Source organism: Lampetra fluviatilis, chromosome 11 (assembly GCF_964198595.1).
Source record: "Lampetra fluviatilis chromosome 11, kcLamFluv1.1, whole genome shotgun sequence".
Lineage (NCBI taxonomy): Eukaryota > Metazoa > Chordata > Hyperoartia > Petromyzontiformes > Petromyzontidae > Lampetra > Lampetra fluviatilis.
This window is the reverse complement of record NC_136285.1, coordinates 12,261,076-12,288,625: the sequence shown is the minus strand read 5'-3', so window position 1 is coordinate 12,288,625 and position 27,550 is coordinate 12,261,076. Positions and strand designations below refer to the sequence as shown.

Here is a 27,550-nt window from a genome sequence, read left to right as displayed (position 1 = left end):
TTCCATTCTACGTGACTTCACCGAAAGAACCAAGAAGACGATATATTTTAGTTTAACAGTGACATAAACACACGAAGATAAAACGAAGAGGGATAATGACATTGCAAGCACCGCGACGAAGTTACGTCACGTGCACGTGACCTAGTGGCAAGGGCAGGAGAGGCTGAGAAGATGCTTCAACATCTTTTTGTGGCACCTTTTCGTGATATTTTTTTATAGTGCGATTTTTCCGGGTTTTGGGCAACAATTTATTACATTTGACCAATTTTCTCTCAAAGTAAGTCCGTAACAGCAACGCAACTTTACTCTAAGGTTTGATTCATGCTGGATCACGTTTGCGTGCTCCACCCTGTTACAGACACGTGGACAGATGGAGCTAATGGATGGTTCCAAACCATTCAAAGGTCAAGATAAAGTCTGACCCCCTGGGCTGTGGAAAGGGGATTGCTCTGGGTGAAGTGATGGACGAGCGGTGTGTTCTTGTTGTTCTGCAGGGCCAAGTTCTTCCGGGGCAAAAAGGTTCTCGGGGAGTACGACGTGAAGGTAGAACAGGTGAGTGGCAGATGCTGCAGGATTTTCTCCCGCACATGCATTCCATTCTCATCTGCCGTGGAGATATTTGGTTATAATTTTTTTGGGGGGGGGTTTTCTCTCCCAAATGTTTATGCCGTTTTTTTCTATTATCACCATCATGCCGTGAGACGAATGAATGCAAACTCATAATTGTCGCAGAGAAGTGCATCGTCCCACATGTCAGATAATTATCTAACGGAAGTAGCTTTTTCAGAACTCCTTTAGAGATCTCTGCAAGTAACCACCCCCTTCTCCACACACTGTGGGACCGCTACACTTTCTCGCACACCCTGCTATATAGACAGGCTCGTCTTACTGAAATGTTTAAATATCAGAGCTGAAATCAAATTCGCTGGCCAAACTTAACGTGATGACATTTATTTTGCAGTCAATGGTGACCTGCCTGTGACCATCATCTCACTGAGAACCCGCTCACTGGCAGAAAAACAGTTAGGCTAAAACCCAGATTATATTTATAGTCCGGATTCTCAGTGACCCCAGCTCAGCGCTCTGACCTCTAGGCCACCCGGCCAGCCAGCCACCTCATACTGTGGTGGTTTCACTTAAAAAAAACACCATTTAAAAAAACCACCAGACCCCTAACGTGGAAGCAATTTCGTTATTTCACAAGCAAGCGTCCAATTACGCTCGGCCGGCCTCCACTGACCTAGTGCACGAGTTCCTTATTTTTGTTTTTATTTGCCTCCGAAGCCCGCGTCGGATCTTATTGTGCACGCTCCATCGCACCGCCATTAGCGCCGATGCATCCGCCGCAAATGACATGCACACTGTACCCCTACAGCCGTGTGCATCGTTCCGCTGTCGGATGCAGCAACAGCAGCAGCAGCGGCGCCTCTTGCCGCTGCAAAACGCTGGCGGAGGAAACACAAATCAATGGAAACCTTTTTTTGCGTCCAAAAAAATTGATAAAACCTCAACATTGCAACCATAAATCTGGGGTTTGCTCGGCCACTCACGTTCAGGACATATCTGACGCCATTTAATTCGAGGCGAGACGCTGCCACTGCAGCGGTGTCAAGGTCGTCGTCCTCGCCTTGCGATCCAGAGGCCGGCGATTCCATTCGATCTCCTGGCGCGGCAGCTAAAACAACTGCGGCTACAGCAGGGTACACGGGAACACCGTAGCTCGCCGTACAGCAGCTCGCGTGCGGGTGGGGTAACGTGTGCGTTACCCTCACCTTCTGGCGAGAGCGTGGAAGACTACTTCCACTCTAGCGGACGCCCTTTACAATAAAACAATTTCTGTGGTCCGTGTGCTGCTGCCGCTGCCTGAATGTCAGCTGCTTATGAGGATGCTGTTAATATATTGTTTTCTTTACATTCCTCGTACGCGTCTCGATAATGAATTCAAAGCTTATTCCGTCACCCGCTTAGCAAACGCGCTTTGCAGTTGACCCGGGTGACCTTGGCAGGTCGTGGAATTTGATGTGCATTTTGATTTGTTTCAAAGTATCCAAAGATAGCTGTGCACCTTTATTAAACAGAACATTCCCGATCGGCGAATGTATGGCCGCGAAATACTCCTAATCATAATTCGCTACGTTCAGCCATTTGTTAATCCACCACAAGATGAAGGCCTCCCGCACGCCACACATCAAACCATACTTCACCACGCCGGTCAGTTCAGGAAGGTTGAAGGGAGGGTGTCACAGGAATCATCGACGATGCCGATGTCATATGGAGCAGTGGGAACATCTTCAAGAGCACACGACGTTGGGTTTGAGAGACGTGACAGTGGACCGATACGGAACGTCACTCGTCACTGATGCGATCCATGACCGGGCATCAAACTCATATTCCAAAAAATATATATATAATGGGGACATTGTAAGCCTCCAAAAATGGACGCCGTGCTCAACCTGAAATCATCTAAAACAGCCCTGCGGCTCTGCACTGCCGCCCCGGATGCACCAAACTTTGTCCCCCGCCCTTGCAAGACCATCGCAAGGCGGTGGCGCCAGCTGCTCGCGCTAGATACCGCTTTGACATTCGGCTCTCGGGCGAGGCAAACACTCTGCCACTCCAGCAAACGCCGCCGGAAGGTGGGGAATAGCGTCAAGCGATCGCTCACTCGCGCTCGGCGTGAAGTGGACGAGCGTGTCGCCCTGCGGTATTATTTGCGAGCGTCAAACTCATGGAGGGGGGGGGGGGTGCCCAGACAATGAGACGATGGCGCTGTGCGGTCAAGGGACCTACCGCTGATGGAGACCAAAGCGAGCGGGCACTCCTCTGGTGGAAATGAGCCCGAAGAAATTGACGCAAACACATTTTTTCTTTCGCCCCGTGCGAAGACGCGAGGCGCGCGGCGTTCGCGAAGGGGGACGAACGGCGCAATTCCCCCGGCCCTGTTTGAGCTGAAAATCCGGGTCACGGGTCACATCAGTGGCGGGTGTATGTCTTGAACCGGCCCTGGTTACTTCCCCTTTCCCAACGCTTCGTGTTTTAATCCCGGGGTTGTTGGTAAATTCGCAGGCTGCACATTTAATTTCCAATCGGCGATGTCATGGCAATCGCTTAGAAATGACCCACAAACGAGATGTGCTTGTCACATCTCGACTCCGCTGACCGGGTACTGGAGGGGTAATATTATTTGACCTGGCAGCGGCGGCGCTGTGTTTCTAATTTAATCGCGCTCAGTCTCTTCTGCCACCGTTGGGCACTCTCGCAGTGGCGGACGCGGTTGAAGTGCGTGTTCATAATAATGAGCAGGCCGCTAAAAAAATCTGCAAAGTCCCATTTGGCCCTCATTAAACCAAAGGTTCTCAACCCCCCCCCCCCCACTGCCTTACATCCTATCACAGGCGTCAGTTGCGAAGTTTCAGTTTTTAAAAGATATCTCACGGCACACTGTTTAAAAATCCCGTTCATCCCGCGATAAGGAAAAGGAATCCCTCCACGTGCGTTTGAACCCCGGTCCGGCCACCCGCTGCGCTATGAACCCGACAACACGAGTGTGATTCCCGCTCACGGCCAACACCAGTGACGATTACCTGAACCGGTCCGGGGCCTCCCCTAGGACGACTCAGCCTCAAATGAGTATCATGTGCGATGCGTCAACATCGCCACTCAGGAGACAGACAAAGGCGGCCAGGCAAGGTGCTGGCCTCCCACCCCCTCGTGTGCCCGTGCCGGCCTTCGTGGGTGCTGCTCGCTAACAGCACTTGCCCCAGCAGTTTGTTAAGGCGACACGGAGAGGAGGGGAGGGGTGGAGGATCGTTGTCTTTGTGTGTGTTCCGTCTCCCGTGCGACCAGGCCGAGTTCTCCGAGTTGAACCTGGCGGCCTATGTGGACGGGGGCTGCACCGTAGACATGCAGCTCTACCGCAGCGGCACCAAGGTCGTGAGGTAAGAGCGGGGCAGCGGAGGGCAGACTTTCACAGCCACACGCGCAACCCTTTTATCAACCCATTCGCACGTCATGAAGATGGGGCCATTGCCCGAAACGTCGCCCGTTATATATTTTGCATTCCGTAAGGCGGCAGTGTTATGTGCGTATGTAGAACTTCTTCTTTCGCACCGTACGTAGCCAACCGTGCTAATTGACGAATGGCCCATGTGCCTCATCAGAGTCAGGCCTTTCTGTTAAATGCTGCCGGGTAGTTCAGTGCCATGAACGTTACGTAAATCAGGTTATCTTTTCTGCTGCTACTGCTGCTGTTGCTGCTGTTGTCTGTTGTTATCAGCTGGCCAAGCTGCCCTTGGGAACGAGCGGTTTCGCTCGATGGGCTTCACCTGCAAAATAAATTTCTGGTTCTGAAACACATTTGACAACCAAAAAACTAACTAACCCACAAATTAAATTGTCTTTAAACATCTGGCACATCGTGGCCTCGTCGAGGATCTTTGATGTTTAAAACGGGCCTTTTGTTTACATTAAGGGGGTTTTGTATTTTCGTAAATGGGGAAGTTGCCTTCAATTTTGCGTGTTACCAGCAAACGACTTGCACAACAGTTCTCTTGCAACTCTCCGTCATATCATATTCCACTTCACTTTTTATGACACTGTTGCACAACTTCTTCTGCTCGCCACTGCGGTCTAAAGATTAGTGCATGTGACCCGCAATCCAGAACACCTCGGGTTTTAATATTTCTCAATTTCCAACAACACCGCCGGCGGCACCACCGCCACCACCACACGCTGCCTCTCTTTGTCTCGGATTGAAAGTGATTCACACAGGCTCCACAGCCTTAGGGGTGAGCGATCACGGTGTGGCTGCCCAGGTCACGAAGCTGCGAGGACTGAGCAGACTAATTGGTAAATGAGGTGGCTCTCGTCATGAGGACCGGGCGAAGAGAGGCTCGGAGTGCACTACCCCACTACCCAGCGCCTTGCTTTCAATGGTCACCAATTTTAATTGCTCACCCTGAGAGTCCCATTTTGCGACTGAGGTCAAGCATAGACACACTCATCAGAAGCCTTGATTTATCCACTGCTGGATGAAGACCCCCCCCCCACCCAAACCAATGCTATTGTTGCAGATCTTGCGATGTAGCAATCCACCTAGACCAGGGGTCGACAACCTGCGGCTCCAAGGCCGCGTGCGGCTCTTCAAGTGACTGCTTCGTGATGTGGGGAGTGGTAGTGGAAGTGTTAATGGTAAGGGCGCTGCGCTACGAACCCGGCGACCCGAGTTCGATTCCCGCTCACGGACAACACCGGTGACGATTATATCTGAACCGTTCCTAGGTCGACTCAGCCTCAAATAAGTGCCTGGTGCGGTGTGTGTATACATCGCCACTAGGGAGACAAAGGCAGCCGGTCCTCAGCCTGTTAAGGCTATACGGGGTATCTTTGTCTTTGTCTTGCTTTGTCACGTTGTCTATTAAGAGTCGCCGCCTCGTGTTCACCACGTGGTGCATTGCAGCTCTTGAAATATTGAGAAGTTTTTTTTTTTGCCGAATTCTAACAAAATTAATCTTTTACACCATTGGAACCTCATTTGCCAGTAAAAAAATATGATACTTGGTTTTTTACCCTTCTATCTGGCAACAAAACTGACACCTTTTTTTACAAGGAGTCATGTTTGCATAGACCACAATACCTGCAGTCATAATGCAAACAAAAAACACAACTCTGATAATGTGCACTGTCCTTGAAGTTGATTGGTCCACACCCGAGACAGCTTTCCTTAGAGCCTAGTCTCACATGGGTTGGACCAGATGACGCCAAAAGGCGCACAACTCAAAGACAAAGCACCATCAGAGTATGAGAGCTCGGGGTAAGCATTTACACCATTGGAACCTCATTTGCCAGTAAAAAATATGATAATTGGTGTTTTTACCCTTCTATCTGGCAACAAAACTGACACCTTTTTTACAAGGAGTCAGTTTTGTTGTCAGATAGAAGGGTAAAAAAACAATTATCAAAATGAATATTCTTGTTATTTTGGTTTGCCGACCTCTGACCTGGCTCCTGCACACGAGCTGACCACAACACTCCATCTCCACGTTGTTAGTTTTGACCATCGGTCATCATCCCTTTCTAGCAACATATCCTATCCAAGCCCACTTCATTTTCTTAATTTCAATATGATGTCTATAATCGGCATTCGTTATCTGCAGTGGAGTGAATTGTAGGGTTGCAATGATTTCTCCCCCTCATATTAGATTAATGGTCACTAATTAGGGTCGATTCAACATTATTATAATTATCATTCTTGTATGTATATATATATTTATATATTTATTTTTTAGGTTATATTGTGGCTGGACTGGTCATGTGGACCCATTACGAGCGACATTCACGATTCGAGAACCTTCGATTCTTAAACAGACACACAAGTCGACGCATTTATCACGAGTTTAGGTGTCAGTATTTATCAAATAACCTAGGATGGAATGCGCATTATAAATTTGAATTATTATTCGATCACACCCCTCGTATATGGTACATTTTTTATACCGTCTTTATGGCCTGGTTCTCCTCACGTGACCAGCCCTGTAGCATGACCTGGTTTAAAGAGGGGCGACTTACAAAATCTCAAGGAGGGGGTGGGGGGGAGCACGACACAGCCAGATCGTTAAAAAACGTTCAGCAAATGTAACAACGCGAAATGGAATGAGTACCAATAGAATCTGCGTTCGTCCATCGTGCATTCTGCACACACTTTCACACACTGTGTGTACGGGGAAGGGTGGACGAAAGTTCACCACCGGTGTTGAGCATTATATCAAACAATCTCATGATGCGTTGCCGTGAGGGATTATGGGTAAAATAATATTTATGCATATCTCTGTTTTGTCTCTCCACCTGCATGTAAAAAAATATTTTTTTATTGAGTCAGCCTATTGGCTTTCCAGAACAATACTATCCAGAAAAATTTGCCTGAGCAAATTTTGGACCGGTTTGAACCATCTGGGTCTCACCAGCAGGCAGGTTCGTTAAACACATTCTGCAGATGTTTTTTGGCAAGAGCTCACCCATCGAAACTATGGGCCCCTATTCAATACAAAAAGCAATATTGTATACAAACTCATGAATAACACCCCATTATATATTAAATCCTTACAAAATGTACACGCGAAAACACGGGAATTGAGAACTGAAACGCATTCGGGTCGAACGCGTCTGTGGTCGTGTTTGCGCGTCCAGGTCGCTGAAGCCAGACTTTGTGCTCGTCCGTCAGCCGGCCTACAGCATGGCGGGCAGCCAAGACTACCGCAGCATCGTCATCGGCCTCCAGTACGGTGGCGTGCCCACCCTCAACTCCCTGCACTCCGTCTACAACTTCTGCAGCAAGCCCTGGGTGGTGAGCTGGCCGCGCACGCCTGCATGTGACCGGCCGCCCGCCGACCCTCCAGGGATCTCTCACTGATCGCAAAGATTTCCGACAGATGCCGAATCCCGTGCCCTACATCGCGCTGCGACTCTCCAAATAAAATTAACGCTGAGCCGCTCGCTGCGTTCCGAGATTCGGCGGTCGAGCGGGAACCCGCGCCCTGCATCCTGCAGACGTCGCAGCGCGACTCACGACCTCCTCTTGATACCAAGATCCAGGATGGTCATCGTGTCTATGTGCCGCTTCTCGGTGGCAGCCCCAACAGTCTGGAACGATATCCCTCTGCACATTCGCAGCATCACCTCAATCGCCTCCTTCAAGAGAGACTTAAAAACTCACCTCTACAATCACGCTTTCGAGCGACTCTGAGCTTGGCTCCGCGCCTCTGAGTTGCGGCCACTACGTCTACAAATTTGCGCGCGTTATAAATTTAACTATTATTATTATAACAACACACGATGGGAAGCATTTACAGGGCGCGCGTCGTTTTTTCTGTCTCCCTCGTTTTCATTGCAGTTCTCCCAGCTGATTCGTATCCAGAAGAGCCTCGGTGCAGAGAAGTTCCCCCTCATCGAGCAGACGTACTTCCCCAACCACCGTGAGATGGTGAGTGTCGCCTCCTGCCGTGAAGGCCAAAGATGACGAACTTGTGGTGTCCGCCACTCCGCAGGCGGGGGAGTTGATCGGCACCGATTGTACGCTGGTGTCGCGGTTGATGAGTGAGGAGCCAGTAGCCTCATGGGGAAGTAAGTGAGCAAAACTCAGTTTTGCACATATTTTTTGGGGTCTTTCGGTAAAGTCACATAGATTGGTTCATTTTCAGATTTTTTTAACCTACCTATGTGACTTCACCGAAAGACCCCAAAATTTGTTTTATTCCTGCAGTCACGAAAGCTTTAAGTCAGTTGTATATATAGCGCCATTGACAACAAGGACTCACAGCGCTTTACAACACAATTTCAGTAAAAAAAACCTTTACATTAAAACTAAGAGGAAAACAACCCCTACACAGAGGGATATACAAGAGAAAATGAACGTGTTTTCAGATGAGCCTTAAAAACCTGGACGGACAGAAGGTCCCTAACGAACTGGGGCAAGGCAAACCACAAGCGAGGTGCCTGAACGCTCCATCACACACTGCCGGAGAATATCGGAAGCAGGCAGTGGCGTTACTGTGCGCTCCGTGGTTCGATGTTGCCGACCTCCACTGTAGGCTGCTTTTAAGAGTCCACCCGCTGCTGGATAAAGGCCTCACCTTCAAACTTAATTTGGAGCTTTCGTGACTGCGGGAATTATTCTTTGGTTCTTTCGGTAAAGTCACGTATAAAGATAAAATAAAAAAAATGCTAGTATTTAATTTAATTTATTATTTTATCTTTATACGTGACTTTACCGAAAGAACCAAAGAATAAGGCCTCACCTTGCCATTTCAGTCATGGGGGCTGTTCGTACGTATGCTTGTTGAACTTCTTTCGCACCCTACGTAGCCAACCGTGCTAATCGGAGGCGTGAAAGTTTGTTGACGCTTGTCCGCGCTGACGAGTCTGCGTTAGCGAAGGCAGGGGCCCGGGTTACCCGAGGGGATATCACTCGCCACCGATGGTAGCCGCGTCCGGGTAACCTCACTCAGATTGCAGGGTTCGTGGCGTGGCTTGATAACCGCTGCACCACCGCTCCACCCCACTGTCATATCCAAAGCACAGCGGCAAGTAAGAATTCTTTCACAACCTCTAAAATACTGGTAGGGGGCGGGAGGCTGTTGGGAGTGTTTTTTGTAATATCCATATGTGCGTTTTTTTGACGTGCAGATACATGATACTTTTGAAAAGTGAAAACGCGAATGGGGTGAAGTAATAGGCAAGTTTCAAGTTTCATTTATTAGGTATAGCCCTGTGAGCCATTCGGCTCTTGAATCGGGTGCAACCGCAACAAACAAAAAAAAACAAAAACATGAACAAGAAAACATCAGACACGGGAGTGAAGTTTGTCGAACGTGGCAGTGACGTCCGCATCGGCATTCTGCTCGCGTGTGAGGCCTCTCGAAAGAAAGAGCGTGAAAGAAGATGTGTTTTTGTTTTCGTGCTCCCTGAGAGCAATTTTAAACTTCGTCGCCCAAGAAGGCATAGCACTGGCTCGATAACACTCGCACACATTCGAATGTATAAAGGCCTCGAGCGAGGAACACGGGGAAATAAGACAAACATCTCCGCTTTAACTACGTTAGCCCGGGTCTGCCTTCTCAAAAAGGCTCATCCATCGACTCGGAGCGCAGCGATTCGCCTTCTCCCAGCGGTTCGGCGAATCGACGACGCGAGTCAACAATTGTTTCCTTTCCCCATCGTGTGTGGTTTTTTTTATTTGTGTGCCTTGCATGGAACTGTTTTGTTCGCTCACGTTAGCCGATAAGTGTTGCATCGGCACAGCAGGGTCAAGGTGCGGCCCTGAAATGTCTTGCTCGCCGCCGGCAGAAGGACCTCCGCTTCGAGGGAGCTCTGAGAAGGGCCACTCTCCCGCGCTGGGCAGATGTCTCGGTAGATGTGGCAGTAGCCACATTTTGCAAAATGTGGTGGTGTGCCCCGCTTACCCTGCTGGGTGGACTAGCAGAGGTGGTTGGAGGGGGTTTAAATAAACTTCCACCGTTGTTTCAAATACATAAAGATAATATAAAGTAAATGTAAATAAATGCGGACTTGATGCGTTGCAAAAGGTAGCTATTTGGCGTTTGAACATCTTAACACCTGTTTTGTTGCCAGAAAGGGTAAAAATATTATTGCTTTTAATCATTTTTGATACTGGCAATTAATGGTCCCATAGATATAAATATATCATTGGCAACGTATTAAGGCCCTTCTTTATAGGACAGGGGTATTTGTCTGAAACGTCACCGTTAATTTTGTTGTTGTTGTTTATTGTGCTTGTTCACCACTGCCGTTGCAGCGGCACCGGATGATCCGGTCAAATAAGGATCGTTTAGTTTATGTTACTATATGTAGTGTAGTCGCAATGTGTTTGCCTTCAAGATTGTTCAATTTAAATTGACGCTTACAAGATGAGTGCAACAGAGCAGCGGTAAACCAAACAGTCATCACACCATGAAAGATGCTCGTGTACATTTTATTTGTTATTTTAAAAGACAGAAAGACGTCCACAAGAGATTGAATCCATCACGTCGCCTTACCGCCCCCCTCCGTCCTTGAAAACTGTTCGTTTGGCACCACGTCAGCTCGGTGCACGAGGTATCTCTCTCTCTCTCGCTGTGCACAACCTGAGCATCGCCGTCTCTAGCTGGCAGACAACTTGTCAGAGGCACCAGCGCTGAGCTCCCACGCAACGTTCGTTGTTTTAAAAGCATCGTTTTCTTAACATCTATATTTTATCATTGTCTCAGATTAGTCGATCAAAAAAACGTGTGGGATTTCTGCCAATTCTCAAGTCTGCGCATTGTGTTCAGTCGTTCTGTTAGTCTGGCGCCACCGCAGTGACCAGATGTCATCTCCCAAGCCTGGTACGCCGGAGGTCGCGGGTTTGATGTCGGACCCTGACGATGCCTGCCGTTGTGTATTTGGAGTCTGCGTGTCCATTCTGCCCCGTGGTGGTCGCTTGGATTGTACTACGGGTCCTCCAGCTTTGCCGCTAACCATATTTAGAATCGACACACGCGAGGATTATTGAGCTACTACTATAAATCCTCAATCAGGATGACGATACAAGCCGCTTGGATGGCTCTCAAGTGTGGCCAGGTCGTTTCTGAAGAAGAGTTAATAGCTCAGCGGGCTTCATCTGGTCAAATAAAATAGTTGAGTTTCGTTGACCAAATATGTTAAAAATATCGCTGACTCTTAGTTATTAAACATTGGTATGCGTGGTACATGCTTCCCCAACCCCCCAATATTTTCAAGTCAGCCAATCGGTGAACTTTTATCTCGACATATATATCCCAATAACCATATTTGGTCCCCCTAAATGCACTGCTGTCTCCAATAACAATAATGTACGTAAATTTGTCTCGTCACAGTCGGCCGTGCTTAAGTCTATGGGCCATCGTCGATTCATCTTTTTTTTGGCCACTGATTTCGCGAACGAAAAATTGATCTCGGCCAAGTTTCTCAGGTGTGACAAACATTCCAGTGAAATAGACGGACGTATTAACTATTCTTTGTCGATCGTTGGGTTATGCCTGTCACCGGGGGCGACACACTCGCACACAATCATAGCTGACGACTTGGGCTTTCCACGTAACACCTCGCCGCGTGGCAGAGTGGAGGGGGGGGGGGATATTTATACTCTCGACTGGCAAGCTGTCTCTCCCCAGAAAAAAAAATGCCTATTTTTATGAAAGCGTGACATTTATGCGAAAAGCTCAGAGAAATCGTTGTTTTTCTTTCCACTTTAAATCCCGGGGATCACGCGCGCTGGCTGAGTCTCGATAGCAACACTGGCTGCTACCGAGGCGATGATTACTGTTGACCCCAGGTGAGGAACCAATACTTCTTGTTTGCCCTCTGTGTCTTACCCACAATTATTTGGGTTCTGCGATGAAAACATCAATGCAGGGCGGCAGGCTTGAACTAGGTTAGGTTCGGTTTTTGTTTCTTACAAAAGCTGTGCTGTAACCCGACGTTGCAAAATAAATGGCCATCTTTGCCTGCCGCCCTAGGGAGGACATATTTGGCGAAGGGTGACGCATGACTTGAACGCTCGCCCACACAAGTCCAAACAGCCAGCACAGAGTCGCGTGTACGTGCACACTGTGCGCTCGTGTGCCCTGTGCAGTTGTCATCGCGGCGGCCACAGCGGAGCATCCAATCCCGTCCCGTCAGAGTAATCGCCGCGGCTACGCTTGCCACCTCTGATGTACAAAACACCGGGCCATATAATGGAAAGAAAAATATTTCACAACAGCAGAAGCGGGGAGAGCTGCATTTGCATGCATCGTTTTGAGTGATGTGTTAACACCCGACTGATATAAAAAAAAAAGAAATCTCCCGGAAACACTTATACATTTCCCAAGATAGCTGCCTCAACATTGTTGTTACGTTTTTGACAAGAGGATGATCCTGGAAAAACCAGGACAGGTGCCAACCCGAGATAGGTCGTGGGGTCAGTGCCCGGCGAGTGGCACCGGCAGTGGAGTTGCTCAGCTGGCTGTGCCGTTCCTTTACTGAGAGGACCAGAGGACATTTGAAGAGATCTCAGTTGTAGCTTTGTGACATCAACTGCCGCGGGCCACTCTCGAGCAGTGGGGCAATGCACTGCTTTGCGAGACACCCCGAGTGGATTATTTATCTGAAGACATGACGGCGACAGCACGATCGAGACACAATTGGTGAAAACCTTAAATCTCTCGACTTGAAATCAAATCGCCCAGCATGCACTCGATGTGGCCAAATCTCGGAAGCCAAGCACAGTTGAGTCTGGTTAGTACTTTGATGGGAGACTGCCTGCCTTGGAACAGTAGATGCTGTCGGCTCGCGCTGCGAGTCCGCTGCCTCTGATCCGCGACGGCACAGAACGGAAAGGAAACATAGCGATCGCCCGCGAGAGACTATGGCAGCAGCTGGCGATGGCGATTCCGATGGGCGGGGGCGGCGCAGCTTCCCGCAGTCAGAGGCCTCCCCCACCCACTCTCCTCACTCGCTCTCCTCGGAACCGTCGCAAGCGTTTAGCAGCAGGCGACCGCACGAGGTGAGATGCGCGGTCACCGTGCAAGCCCCCACCCCCCACCCCCCACCACCGCATTACTACTGCAGCCGCTGCTGTGGCACGGGCTTGTTGAGTGGCTCGGCGGAGCCGCTGCCGTTGATCTTGCTCCACAGGCAGCCGTCACCCTCCGGCGCTGGCAGGCAGGCCTGGGACTTGGCCTGAGGCCCCCAGCGCCGGGCACCCTGGTAGGTGGACGAGTCGGTCCAGGCGCACTCGCGCGCCTCCGTGGGCTCGCACGGCTTTTGGTTGCATGTGGAAATCTGGTCGCACGTGCGGAAGAGAGAGGCGTCTTGGTGGTGAAACGCGTCGCTGGAAGGGACGATGGTCGAGGCTAATGATGTAGTGGCGGCCAAAGGAGGAACACGTGAACGAGAGGATGCCCGCCGCAAAGACGGAGCCATGAAATCAGCTCACGTGTAGGAGCTTGATGGATTGTTGAGAGATGGCAGTGGCTTGGCGGAGGCCATCCACCGTGCAGCGGATAGATCAGGGCTGATGACGATCATGATGATGATTGTAGCTTTTACTATAGCATCTTAAGTCTCATGTACGGTGCGAAACAAGTTCAACATGCACCAGACACCGTGCATATTACCAAAGTCTGTACATTTGGTCTCGGCCTGGTCATCTGCCATCCGCTAGCCTTTTGTCTGCATGATGGGCTTTCCACACAACCAGCCCAAGGGCAGCAGGAGTAGTTGAGGACAGCAGGGGAGACAGAAGATAGGAGAGGCGGACACAGAAGTTGGCAGGCCTAGATGGCAACCGGCGAGAGTTGGCATGGCAACGTACCACGATGAATGGGGGGATGGAGAGGTGAACGCTGGAAAGCACAAGGGGCGTGTGGCCCAAAAGGCCAATGAGGGTGGATAATGGGTGAGCTCATAGGAGATTATAAATGTGTGTACGTTGAACTGCTTTCGCACCGTACGTAGCCAACCGGGCTAATCGGAGGTGCGGCATCACCAAATAATTTGTCGTAGGCATCAGTGGAATATATATAAATAAGCCTGACGACACCTGCCATTAGCTCGTAGAGGACGCCTCACCTGGCACGTGCAGCCGGAGCTGTAGATGTCGGAGAAGCCGGATTTTTGGCCGTTGGAGAGCGTGTTCCAGGGGCGGATGAAGTTGCACAGGGTCACGTAGATCATCCCGGACCAGATGCGTCCTGCCAGCAGCGATGGTGGGGAACGGGAGCCAATGATGAATAGCCAAGCAGTTAGCGGTGTGCCTGAATACACTGTCGGCTTTACGTGTACACGTACAGCTCTTTTTGTGACACATCTCAACACAGTCTTAAGAAATTGAAACTTGGCCTCCTGAAGACTCAAGATCCTGAAACTCAATCTCTTGAAGCTAAAATCTCAAAATCCTGAGACCTGGTCTCCTCGAGTCTCAAGATCTAGAGGCCCAGTGCAGCAATGCATTTTGCTGCACTGCTCGATGCTGCCGACCGCATAGCGCAGGCCACCTACGGAAACCCTGGCATGCACGGTGGTCACTCATCCCAAACAAGCGCTTTCCGGCTCGAGCTTTTGCCTCGGGCTCCCGAGATCTGCCGTGCTGAGACCGTGGGCGCATTTCACGGGTTTTGCTCACTGCTCTGGCCATACTCACGGCGAGTAAAGTCTCGCGCTGCTGTCAACCCGGGGGGGGAGAGGGGGGACGGGTATTCCTACTAGCCTCACCTGTCAAAATGTAGTGGCGTTTGTGCGGCTGGATGTCGAGAGCACAGCTTGGCTCTCCGGCGGGCGAGTAGATGTAGCCCGTTCGCGTCAGCTCCTCTTGGCCTTTGAACGTCTGCGGCAAAGCAAACAAAACAATTCAATGATACGTGAGCGTGAAGCTCCTGATGTCACCGGCTCCGCCGGTTGTTTTCCCGATTCGCCGCACCTTTTTTTTGCGTTTCCCCGTGTTGTCTGTCACGCGAATGTTGCAACCGCGGTCGGGGAAATTCGAATTGGCGCGCGTGCGCCGCGCGGCTCAAGTATTGTGATCGCTTGCGACAAGCGGGCCCTCTGACGAAACGACGCGACCTCATCGCTCCCACGTCGCGAATCTCGCGTCGTGTTTGTGTATATATATACATGTCGGTGATCGCCGCGCGCAGCCGACGTACCTTGATGACGTTCACTTTGTACCGGGTCAGCTGCGCCATGGAGCTCTCATTGTCGCCGTGGCTGACTGCCATCATTTCCGTCGTCCTTTCAAGCAGTTGCACCTTCATGGCTGCAAAGAAATTCACAACAATTCAGCGCGTGAGTGAAACACTTTTATTAGACTATTTCTATTTCATTTTAATATTTATTTATTTTTACTACGCCACGCACAGCAGAATGGGAGAGTGATTTAGAAGTCGCGAGCTATTTTGTGTTAGCGGCGAGTCAAGGAGCCGCCCCGGGAAATTCTAAAACAATCTGCCGCACGGAGGAGAGCAATCAGCCAACGCAATCAGCAGGCTGTACGGGGCCCGCTCGCAGTAATTGGTCTCTTGTCACGAGTGGCAGTGCCTCGTTACTCTACGACATTCCCAAAATTGGTGCAAAACCATCGCCAGGGACGGGAGGAACCTCTCCGATGCGTTTTCGGCGCCGTACTGCGCGTGCCCTTCTGCAAGGGGGTGGGAGCTTGTTCAGTAACAGAACGACGGTGCAGCTCGTGCTCTTGTATGGTTGAAGGTGAACACGAGGCTGCTCCGTTGTTCCGTTACTGAAGAAGCTCCCAGCGCGCGGAGAGAAACATCGGGGCCAATCAATCCTAACGACTCGGTACTACCAAAACGTGGGCCGGAGAGCCACCACAAAAGTCACGTAGGTAAAAATTTTATTTAATAAAAGTGAAATAAAAATCACGACGAATTTTAATTTTTTACCTACGTGACTTTACCGAAAAAACCTAAGAATATGAATCCTTGCAGTCACGAAAGCTTCAAATCTAGAAGCCACCACAAAAACCGACGCGTCAAGAAGAATAATACTAATAATAAACTCAGCATTGGCGGACGATGGATTTTTTCGACCAAATTTTTTTTTTTTACAAAGTGAAGACTCTTACCAACATCTGAGCCGCAGAAGGCTTGCTGTGGGTGTGGATCCCCGGCGCAGGAGCAAGCCTGGGACAGCGCGCACAGCCACCCAGACAACGCCACTGTCGCGACAGCCAAGGGCAGCACGACTGAATTTCGCGAAGGCAGCATTGTCGTGTCTCGTCAGCTGGAATGTCGTCGGTCTCCTGGAGGCTCTTTCTGATTGTCACACGAGCGACGCTGCTGCCAGTGGCTGTTTGAAGGCTGCCTCGCTGGCATTTATATCGGAGGGGAATGTTGTTGTTTGGGTTTTTTTTCGTTGCGCCACGCCCTTCATGAGTGTCCTAAGCCACAGAACGAGGAAGTGGCAGTGAGTCGTGACGGAATGCGATAAGCGAGTGATGCAGCACTCGGTCGTCCGAACACCGTTATTTCCCAGAAATTATATTCGTGACCTGTCCGTATAAGTATGCTCGTCGCGTGAGAATATTATTTACCAGTTTCCTGCACGTAATTGCCTTATTAGTTAATTTATTAAGTTTACATGGGTGATTTTCTTCAGACCCAACGCGATGTTGCCTGCCAATACTCGCGTGTGGGTGTCTTGCGAAATGGAAGCAGTTTTGGTAACTGTGAACAAGAATTGAAACGTCTAAGCCAGCCCTGTATTGCTTAATTTCAATGTATAATGAACGCAATGGCAGTACACCATTCGCCAAATCAAAACCAAGGTACTTTATTCGCATGCAACGATGTCACGATGAGTCTGAAGATATTCTGTCACTTGGGGAGCTTTGGCGCAGTTGTTGGTGCACTGCGCTATGACACCCGGCAAAACTATGAGCTTAATTTCTGGCCATGGCTAGCATCAGCGGCGAGTGATGTCAAAATCGGTCTTTTTTACGTGGGGGTGGACATCCAAGTGTATCTGGCAAAACTCAGACACAGTAGGAGTCAACACTAAAGCACCGTACAGATAGGTTAATGGCTAAAACACTAACCACAGTGCTCATGCATGCATGGTTCGTGTCTCATGCTCATGATGTGCTGGACTTCAAATGATTGCGAGTGTTTGCCACCATTCTCTCTTTTTGTGTGTTCACCAATGTTTTAGCTCTTGACATTAGCACCTTCATCAGCCCTCATCTACCTACTGCTGAATGAAGTCCTCCCCCATGTCATCACCATCTCCCCCAGCGTCTGATCCCCATCGACCATTGAGCGAAGGCCTCCACAAGGCCTCGTCAAGCTGCCATCATCTCACAGTCTCGTGACGTGACAATCTACCGAGCTCCCTGCACACAAGCTCATTTTATCGCTCCATTGCCACAGTGGATGCCCTCTCATGCCGGTTCCCTCCTGTAGCTGCCGATCAGTCATTAGTCCTGACCACCGGTCTTCATCCCTTCTTTACTTTCAGCTCGCTAACGTGTACCTGTGCAGCCATTTTTATTTTGTCAATGAACTGCTGGGGGAGAGCTTCCCTGCTACGCATTGTGGGCCCTGAGGGATATTTAACCATACCTCACCACGAACTGGTGAAGGTACAGGGAGGTGGGGGGGCATGGGAGTGCAGAACAACAATGGGATTGTGGTGCACTGCCCTCTACTTTCTGCAATGCCTACTACACCTGTGTCTCGCCCGTGGTGGTCATTGATCACCCATTCAAGTCCTCGACAGGCTCAAACCTACCTAGCCTCCGAGATATTGACGAGATCGGGAGCACTGTGGCTGATTTGTTCATAGGCTCGTGCTTATGCTACGGTTGAGATAATTTAACGACCTGGCCTGGTATGCAGGAGGTCGTGGGTTCAATCCCGACCCTGACGCCTGTATATTGGGGATTTGCATGTTCTCCCTGTGTTCATGTGGATTTTTCTCTGGGTCCTCCGGTTTTTCCCTCCACATTTAGAAACATGCGTTTAAAGTATTTGGTCTCTATAATTGTCTACATGACAAGCCAATGTGGCCTGGTCAATTCTGAAAAAAGAGCTATAAAGCTCAGAGGGCCTTACGATGTAAAAATGGTAGTTTACTCATATAATAGGCTGTAATTATCGGAGCTGACCTCGCCCCACCTACAGATTATTTATAGGTCCCTTGCTCATTTCGGTACGTGCCATAATGCATCGTTATGCCTTAGCAGTGAAAATACCAGGGTCAAGGTTCACAGGTTCGTTCGATCAACACTTGCATTTGATTAATTCCGCGTAGCTCTTACATTGCATTTCCGTGCGCCGTACGTGCAGCGGTGAGCTTATTTTGCCGGGATGGTGGCCCGGCCCCGGCAGGATGTGCGTTTGCCGCAGAGGCTCGTGGTTCGACTCCGGCAGGCCACCCTGGTTAATACTGCGGGTGCGTTAATAGTAGTAATAATAATAAGTTCCGTCTGCTTCACAGTTGCCGTTAAATATCCCACGACGCCATTCGAGAAAGAGTGGGTCATGGCCCGCCAGTGTTGTGGTCCACGTTTTGCCAAATTTAGAAAAATTACACCGGAAAATTGCCCAATTGGGAATTACACGTGTCGGCAATCATTGCCCCCTACCCGCAGATCAATGCCCACTTGTAGGCCGGCGCTGCGTTCAACGCGTGCTGCACAGGGACAGCCGCCACTGGGGGGGGTGGGGGGGTCCCCTTCTAATGGTTCAGATGAGACATGATGTAAAGTGGTTTTGAGTTGCAGAGGCATTTAAGTGCCGTATAATGCAAATGATTATTCTGAGGTTATAGCGCGGATCGAGAGGATTTTTTTTCTTTCCTCCCAAAAAACATGCAGCCGCATCTACGTCGCTGGGGTATGCTGCCGTGGTGTTGCGGTCAGCACACTGCACGTGCGACCCACAGGTCACCGGTTCGACCTCCCGCCGTGGCAGTTGAAAGAATGAAGCGTGTTCCTTCGATCCCCCTGCCTCTGTCCACCGAGCAGTAGAATCCAAATCAGCCTCTTCTTTGAGACTCGAGGAATCTGATGATCTCTGAATCTCTCTTTCACAGATGTCCAGTAAAAACTGAAATTGGTGCGCCACAGTAGAAATGGGTAGGCCACAGTTAATCCATCGGCAGGTCATGTGTGGTTGGATAAAGTGTGGGTACTCTCAACTCTTCCCAAATGTCTGACTCACATAGATAAGGTGGCCAAACACCCTCAAGAGGGGCTACCTAGAGCTCCCTCTCGTGGAGTCCCGTCCACCAGCCGTAAAGTTAGCAAGAAATTGTAGGGCTGCACTTTAACCTTTCTGTCATCATCACCCATTGCCAATCCACTGCTGGATGAAGGCCTCTCAACCTCATCGCAATCCTTCATGACCCAGAATTGCAGCCACATCAGTCACATCAATCATCACATCAATCACGTCAATCACGTCAATCACATCAATCGGGAGGGTGGCGATCGCCCCGTGACCTTTGACCCGAGAAGGATCGCGTACGCAAATTCTCGGAATGATTCTGCGTGGGCGGCACGGTGGTTGAACCCTGCGGTCAAACAAAGTGAAATAAGGACCTCATTTCGTTTTGTTCTCGCAGTTATTAATCAATAAGTGAACGCGTTGTTAAGGCATTCGTGACGAAGCGTGCGAGGGCGGCACCAACAGGATGTGGTAGCTCCTGCACACGGGCCTTTCGCAAGCGAGTTTCTTGGCAAGTTCACGGAGACACTTACAATAACAAAATATAGATATAGTACGATTTGCGAGCTCATTGAATTCTCATCACCAGTTGTACACACAGGAAGTCGGTGCTGCCCGGTCAACGTCGAACGTCGGCCCGACGTTGAGTCAACGGTTTCAACCGCATTCCAACGTTGGCCCGACTTTGGATGTTTACCAGGTGTTGACGTCAAACCGCAGCTTGGAGCATCTTTAATCCACTTGCAAACTCTGCCTTCAAAGAGTTGAACCGCCCGTAACATTGAGGAGCCACTAATTAAGAGTGATCAGAAAACAAGAATAATGCATTAGGCGTGTTATTTATTTTCTATGGTTTTTCACGATTTTATTAACATTGTTCTAGCCGCCAATACGTCACGAGACAAAGTGTCCATTTAAGAACTCTTTCGCTCATTCAGAGCAGTGCAAATTCTCCACATCAGAGAACTGCCCACAGAAGGGTAGATCCCATGCCAGGCGAGGGAGTTAACATCTCGCCACCGCATCGCATCAATGTTCAAGTGGAAAGCCCTTCTGTTGGCAATCGTATCACGTCAGCACTCGCTGGCAACGCAGCGAAGCAAGCTTGTTTCATTTTCTGACAAAGCCGGGCTTAAAGCTGTCTCCGTAAACAAAAGAGGGTAAGAAATGGAATTAATGAAATGTCAGATCATGAATGAGCAGGTTGCTCTAATCCTCCCGCCTCTTATCCACGCTGAAGTATAAATAGGGACACTGCAGTGAGTCGACCGGCAGGTTGTATGCGATGGGGCAAAGGGTGGGGGGGACTCCTCGCCCCTCTTCCAAGACGCCAAGCCAGCGTGGAAGATTCGGGAAAATAAACCCTCTGGAGGGGCTCCCTCGAGGCCCCCTAGAGGCCCCCTAGAAGCCCTTCTGCCAGCAGTGATGTGAGCAAGACGTTGCAGATCTCACTGCCCTCATCAACTTTCGTTACAGAACATTTATTTTATTTCACATCAATGAATGTTCGTGCAGTTTTTTTTCATCTCCTGCCATGCGGTTCTTTTTTCCCCGATTTCCAATTTTTTTTTATTTTTTTATTCTGCTTTCATGATGTTGGTGACCCCCACCGAGGGCACTCTTGCAAATGAGACTCTCCTTGACCACTCCGTCGAATTCTCACCCGCTCAGACACCTCGAGCTACTTCACCCATACGGACTTGTTTTTCTAACCAGATTGCGAACAGCCGAATAAAAGTTGTTGTTGCGGTCGTTTTTTTGTTTGTTTTGGGGCGGGCCGCGCGCGCACACTCGCCCGTGCAGCGCGCGCACACTCGCCCGTGCAGCGCGCGCACACTCGCCCGTGCAGCGCGCGCACACTCGCCCGTGCAGCGCGCGCACACTCGCCCGTGCAGCGCGCGCACACTCGCCCGTGCAGCGCGCGCACACTCGCCCGTGCAGCGCGCGCACACTCGCCCGTGCAGCGCGCGCACACTCGCCCGTGCAGCGCGCGCACACTCGCCCGTGCAGCGCGCGCACACTCGCACGTGCAGCGCGCACACTCGCCCGTGCAGCGCGCGCGTGCTCGTGACGGGTTCACGTTCCCTCCGTACGCGGCCATGCCCAGCCAGCGGTTTGTTTTTTTTTCCTCCCCAGCAAAATGTTGTTTTGTGTTCGCGTGCCGCGGGAATTAACCCCTCGGAGCGACGGTGACGATGCAAACCACAAAAAAACAAACAGCCCGGAAGGGTGGGAGGGGAGGAGTGGTGGTGGCGGCGGCACGGCGCACTTCAAGTTTTCGAAAGTTATGAAAGCGAGGGGTGGAGGGGGGATGGAGGGTAGGGGTGGAGGGAGGGACCCCCTTTTGCGTCAGCAGTGCTTAAAGCGATTGAGCAAAGGGGGTAAGGGACAAAGCCGGGGTCGTGGGGTCAAGGGCCTGGACGCTCGGCGTTGCGCACCCGCAGGAATTTTCCACGATGTGACGTCCCCCCCCCCCCCCGCGTGAATTTGATCCGAAGCGGCAGCTTCCGTGTGATCGGAGTGACGGTGGCGCACGTCCGGCTAGTCCGGCGATGATGTTCTGGACCCTGTCTCATCGTGAGCAGCCATGGTCGAACCACTGCGACGGAAACGCCCCGAGCGTGTCGGGAAGGTTAGCCGCGGCCCCCGTACTGCGTAAAACGGGGTCCCAGAGGTGGCTCTGTGATATCCACTTCCTCGGGACATTCTCCAGCACGGATGTGCGCACTGCTGCGAGGGAGTTCTGAATGGATCTACGTCTCGTGACGTATGCGCAGATTGTGCAATCGTTCGGGAGAGGGGAAAAAAGCAGAGCGCGACAACAACGAGATAAAAGAAACCAGACGTGGTTCAGGGGCCTGTCAAACAAGACGGCAATGAAATTTACTTTCGGACATCACTGCGAGGCAATCCGCTGTCATCGATTGCGTCGAAGCACAAAGCAGCCGTTTGTAGGCAGTTGAATTTAATTAACTGTTCAGCATCCAATTTATGTGGGCATTATTGAGTTTATGTCCAGCCTATGATGTATTTTCTCAATATATATGAGGGTTTAGCACTCACAACCAGGAGGATAGGTAGGTATTTTATTTGTCCCGAACCGATTATAGTTCGTGTCTTCAAACTTTTTTATTTATGTCCAGGCTCAAGATGCCAATGGACCGCACTGGGTAGTGAAATAGAGGATAATCTTATAATTATCAACATCCTTGCAATGATGAATGCATTCACAAGCCCCCCCCCCCCCCCGCCAGAGACAACTTTCTTTTGAGCCTAGTCTAAAAACGGTGTTAGACCACAAGTATTGTTGTTAATGCAGACATAATTCCTTGTAAAAGGTTTCAGTTTGGTGTTTAAACATCTCCACATGTGTTGTTGCCAGAAAAAAGTGGAAAACCTATTCTCATATTTTGGTACTGGCAAAGAAGGTCCCATGATGAATATACATTATTTATTTTATTTTATTTCTACGTAACTTTACCGAAAGATCCAAAGAGTAATTCCTGCAGTCACGAAAGCTTCAAATCAAGTATGAATATACATTTTAGGCCTATTTTTGTGACCAATGCATACCTGCGACACATACATTCGTGTGACACGTGCATTCAATGTGGTTCATTCATTTATTATTAAGCTTGTAGCTGAACTCGCGGGGGAAAGCTTGAGTGAAGCAAATGCTCGCTCGGCATGCAACCCGACCCGGGGAACAGCGCACTCAGATCATGGGGTGGCCGAGGACAATGTTGCGCGTCGAATTGACAGCAAGCGGTCGAGTGAATTTTTATATCCACACTACGATAGCGAAACGTGGGCAAGAAAGCCCTCGAAGTTTCCCACAGTTCAGGACGCCTGCTCTAAGCACTGACGAGGATGCCGGGCCTTTTCGATCGCTGCACTTTTGCTCCGCCTGTGACACTAACGGTCGCTCCACGTGATGTTTTGCTTGCGGCTGTTTTCTCACTCAGTTGACGACGCCGACATTTCCGGTCGTGGTGAAGATCGGGCACGCGCACGCCGGCGTGGGCAAGGTGGGTGTGACCACGCGGTTGCGGCACGCTCTCCAACACCAGGACGCCTACGACACCTTTAGGCCCAGAACCGGCCCTAGACCTTTGGGGGCCCTATGCAAAATTTGGTTGGAGGCCCCTTTGATGTATGATTTTTTTCACCCACTAGCTAGCAGTGACTCTAGGGGGCCCTCTGCTGGCCACGGGGCCCTTTGCAATTGCAAGGGTCGCTTAGTGGCTGGGCCGGCTCTGTTTAGGCCCCACGGTGGCTAGGAGATGTTAACTGCCACGCCTGGTCTACAGGAGGTCGTGGGTTCAATCCCGATCCTTGACGCCTGCTGTATATTTGTAGTTTGCGTGTTTCTCTCCCCGTGCTCGCGTGGATTTTTCTCCGGGTCCTCCGGTTTTTCCCTCCACATTTTGAATCAACATCATGCGTTTAGAGTATTTGGCTGCTATTCATTTCCACATGATAAGCCACTTTGTTGAGCTATCATTTATGGCCAGGTCGCTTCTGAAAAAGAACGATATAGCTCAGTCGGCTTTACGTGATGAAATAATAAAAATAGTTTAACTCCGCGGCGGTCCAAACAAATATTGGTTGCCCCCAAATATATATTTTTTCTCTAGCCAATGTTTGCTCCCACCAGGGAAGATTTGTTCCCATCTACGTAATTATTATTCCATTTTATTTTAGACTTACGCGCACAAAAAGGTTACTTTGTCACGAAAAGTTTAAGTGGGTAAACTTGTTTTTCTAGGATATGGAACATGACGATTTTACGCCGAGGAACAAATGATCTAGATGATCATTTTTCTATACACTATTTTACAATGGAAAATGGTACGGTTAATGTTGGTAGGAATGATTATCCCAAGGAACCACAATATTCAGGAATATTGAGAGAGAGAAATAAATCAGTTGCCCAACTGGATAAATCCTATTACTACTCCTCCGTGTGGACAACTGGGATGGAAATAACCAATCAAATCACTGACAGAGGTCTCATGACGGTCTAAGGTTGTGTGGCTCATTACATCAAACATTGCTCATCAAACACTTTCCAACAAACTCTGATTCCATTGGCTAGATAGAACTCCGTCACTGTATGCCATCGCCTTCTCAGTTTGCCATCGCTGCTCACAGTCAAAAGCACTGCCCATGACAATTTTTGGGGAAATGCAGATTGCCCCATAAAGTCCCAAAAGGTGTCGTGGCATTTACATCCTTGTCATACACAGACTCACACATCCAACCGCGACACGGTAACACGGGTGACAACACATTCGTGGCGATGTGTTCGCAAAGGTTGCGAGGCAGCACGGTTTGTCTTGCCAACTCGCCGCGGTGCCACTGCAGTGTGACGCACGCCACCTCTGCCTCGGTTTTGAAATCACAGCTGAGTTGCGGGTTAAGGATGTGACGCGGTAAGTAAGGAAGGCGTCGACCGCGTGCACGGCGTGGTTTAGAAAACTCAAGGCTGATTGGGACATTGTGTAGGGGTCGTGGCCTTCTTCCTTGCATCTGCTTGTGACGCATCGAGGTTAGACGTGATGAGCCATGAGTGGTGATGACACGGGAAAGTGGGGGGGGCATGACTTGATGCAGCATGATGCAGTAAGGCTCGTCACAGTTTTACAAGGGACTGATAATTGAAATTAAACGTGGGCACTGAAGCTCGCCTAATATTCAGCCCCTTTGCCAAACCACTGCTCCACTGAGGCCTCCCTGCCTCGTGTCCGGTCATGTGGGTTTTATATTTTTACCATACTTCACCACGCTGGTCTTCTTCCGTATGGCTGATACAGAGTAACAACTACACCTTCACATTCAGGTGGTCGAGCAAGATAACCGCGTCAGGGGCAGCGGAGTGCATCGCCGTTGATGTCTCCTCCGTGTTTGTGGATCGGGAATTGCGTCGTCGTTATACGTTGTACGGCCTCTGTTCTGGATGACCGCAGGCGCACACTGCTGGAGAGTGTTATATTTTACACCTGGTCAGTTTAAGTCATTGAAAGAGGTGCCCCAGATTTAATCATGAAATAATAATAATAACTGATTCCTCAATTACTTTTAAATCGTAAAATCAGGGAATATGACAGCTAATTAAATTGTCATGACCTGAGAAAGGATTTGAGCTAAAAACAGAGGCTGAGAATTCATTTCAACGTTCATTATATTTCAGGACTACCGTGTTTCATGTCGCAATAGCTTAAATATGTGAGAATGGACACGTATTTTTTAAATCATAGTCATTCATGTCTGAGTTGAACAATAGTGAAATCGGAAAAATCCAGAGATGTTTAGAGAAAGATTGTACAAAATCTATAGAAATATGGAGAGATATCAGATAAAATCCAGAGCTTTTTTAAGCAAAAATCGGAGGGTGGAGAAATCTTGTAAAATCTTGAAAATCCAGAAATCTTAAAATCCAGAAATCCAAAATCCAGAAATCTTGAAAATCCAGAGCACTCTTCAGAAAAAATCGGAGGGGCAGGGTAGAAATCTTGCTAAACTGACAGAATTAACGCAGTGAATAAAATGCTGAAAAATCTGGAAAAACCCAAATCCCAACCGGCTCCAAGTGCCTGTCGCATGCTGCAGAGTTACAGATCCACTTGTGGGGAAGTTGCTTTGAGAGTGACAATGAAGCGACGTGTTATGTAAGCGAGTGGTTTGAGGGGTGACACTAAGCAGCACTTCTCCTCTGCATGCATAACAACCATTAAGACAAGTCCTGCCCTTCAGGTGGGCATTCAAAGCAGCCACTCGTGATGCAAATCCGAGGGGTGGCAAACGTCATTTTATCTCAGCGTTTTACAGACGAACGCAGAATGGATTATAACTGGAGGATTACTAATTACACTCCACCGATTTCTGCGTTTGCCCGTGGCGCATTGGGGATTGAGGGCCTCAATTAATTATTTGGCAACTCGGGGTTTGTGCCACCCACGCTATGCCCGCCGGTCTGACCGTCGGCCACAGCGTGGCTTACGAGTCAACTGGTATCACATTACAGCTCCTCCTTCTCACATTTCTCCTCCTCGTCCTCCTCCCCCCTCCTCCTGTCACTCGGCACGCGCTCAAGGTGAAGGTGGACAACCACTACGACTTCCAGGACGTGGCGAGCGTCGTGGCGCTCACCAAGACGTACGCCACCGTGGAGCCGTACGTCGACTCCAAATACGACATCCGCATCCAGAAGATCGGCGCCAACTACAAGGCCTACATGTGAGGGCAATCCAAAGGCTCGCGTATCCGTACACACGAGGGGTGGGGAACCTGCGACCCGTGGGCCCCGCATGCCCATTGCAATGTCACCGTTGAGAATGTTGTTGGAACCGTTGGATCAGGGTTAGGCCAACATTGATTGGCAGCAGCCTATCGCTCAGCGTCATCAATCGTCATCAATGTAATCGTCTATCTGTCCCCCAGGAGAACCTCCATATCAGGAAACTGGAAGGCGAACACGGGCTCTGCCATGCTGGAACAAATTGCAATGACAGACAGGTGAGTGGTCACAAAGTGGCATTGAAAAGGGGTGGGGGGGACCTTCTAATTAAAAAATATCCTACACCCCCTCGGCCACACGAGGTCACATTCTAAGGATCGGTCGCTTAAAGATTAACGCTTGTTTTAATGAAGCCAGGAGAGGAAATTGTACAGCTCAAAATTAGCTTTTTTTTATCCCACTTGTGCTAGCGGCGTCATATTATGAGCCCAAATAAAAAAAAAAAACATTATAAACTCTCAAAGAGCAGGGAACCCCTCTGTGTTGGAGAAGAAGCCCACGGAAGCAGATATCACAGAACTACTTCTGAGACCCCTTCAAGTGACCTTTCACCCCCACCCCCAAACTCTAGAGGGCACACTTTCCTACCCTCCAACGACACAGACAAAAGTCAAGTGCGGAAACAAAATTTAATGCGGCATTTATTTGACAATCATCAGGTGCCCAGGCCGAGACCATCAACCCACGGCTCTTGAGAAATTGGTTCAATCCCCGATGGCTGCCTGGATTTGAACCCAGGATCTCAGTGGTACCAGCACAGCTCCATGACCTCTAAACCACACGGCGACCTCCACGAAGCGTATTCTTTAATCGCATGAAAATGAGCTTTGAGTGATATTGTTGTATATGTGTATACTGTACACAATTGATACTTTCGTTAAAAAAAAAGATGAACACCAGATGAGAATTTGATGCTTAAAACGGTGGCAGCTGTTCCTGTATTTATTGCGCTGTGACCGTGGGAGGCATCACTAATTTACAAGGCGAACGGATAAATAACATTGGGGTGTGGGGG

The 27,550-nt window shown here is 49.6% G+C and overlaps 2 protein-coding genes across 5 annotated transcripts in view; one reads left to right on the top strand and one right to left on the bottom strand.

Annotated features, from left to right (window-relative positions):
- The window catches only part of LOC144934823 (synapsin-2-like), a 113,669-nt gene that overhangs the window by 63,744 nt on the left and 22,375 nt on the right, over window positions 1-27,550 (top strand). For all 4 annotated transcript variants that reach the window (XM_078861016.1, XM_078861019.1, XM_078861017.1 and 1 more), the window contains exons 4-10: window positions 495-552; window positions 3,847-3,938; window positions 7,186-7,342; window positions 7,889-7,978; window positions 23,201-23,263; window positions 26,332-26,474; window positions 26,679-26,753. In XM_078861016.1, coding sequence (XP_078717142.1) covers window positions 495-552; window positions 3,847-3,938; window positions 7,186-7,342; window positions 7,889-7,978; window positions 23,201-23,263; window positions 26,332-26,474; window positions 26,679-26,753 — 678 coding nt within the window. The remainder of the gene's footprint in view (window positions 1-494; window positions 553-3,846; window positions 3,939-7,185; window positions 7,343-7,888; window positions 7,979-23,200; window positions 23,264-26,331; window positions 26,475-26,678; window positions 26,754-27,550) is intronic.
- On the bottom strand, window positions 10,468-16,378 carry LOC144934821 (metalloproteinase inhibitor 3-like). The gene is made up of 5 exons (XM_078861011.1): window positions 16,133-16,378; window positions 15,198-15,307; window positions 14,767-14,878; window positions 14,125-14,246; window positions 10,468-13,335 (listed from the first exon to the last, which is right to left on the bottom strand). Exons 1-5 carry the CDS (start codon window positions 16,272-16,274, stop codon window positions 13,114-13,116), a joined length of 708 nt encoding a protein of 235 aa, XP_078717137.1. The 5' UTR covers window positions 16,275-16,378; the 3' UTR covers window positions 10,468-13,113.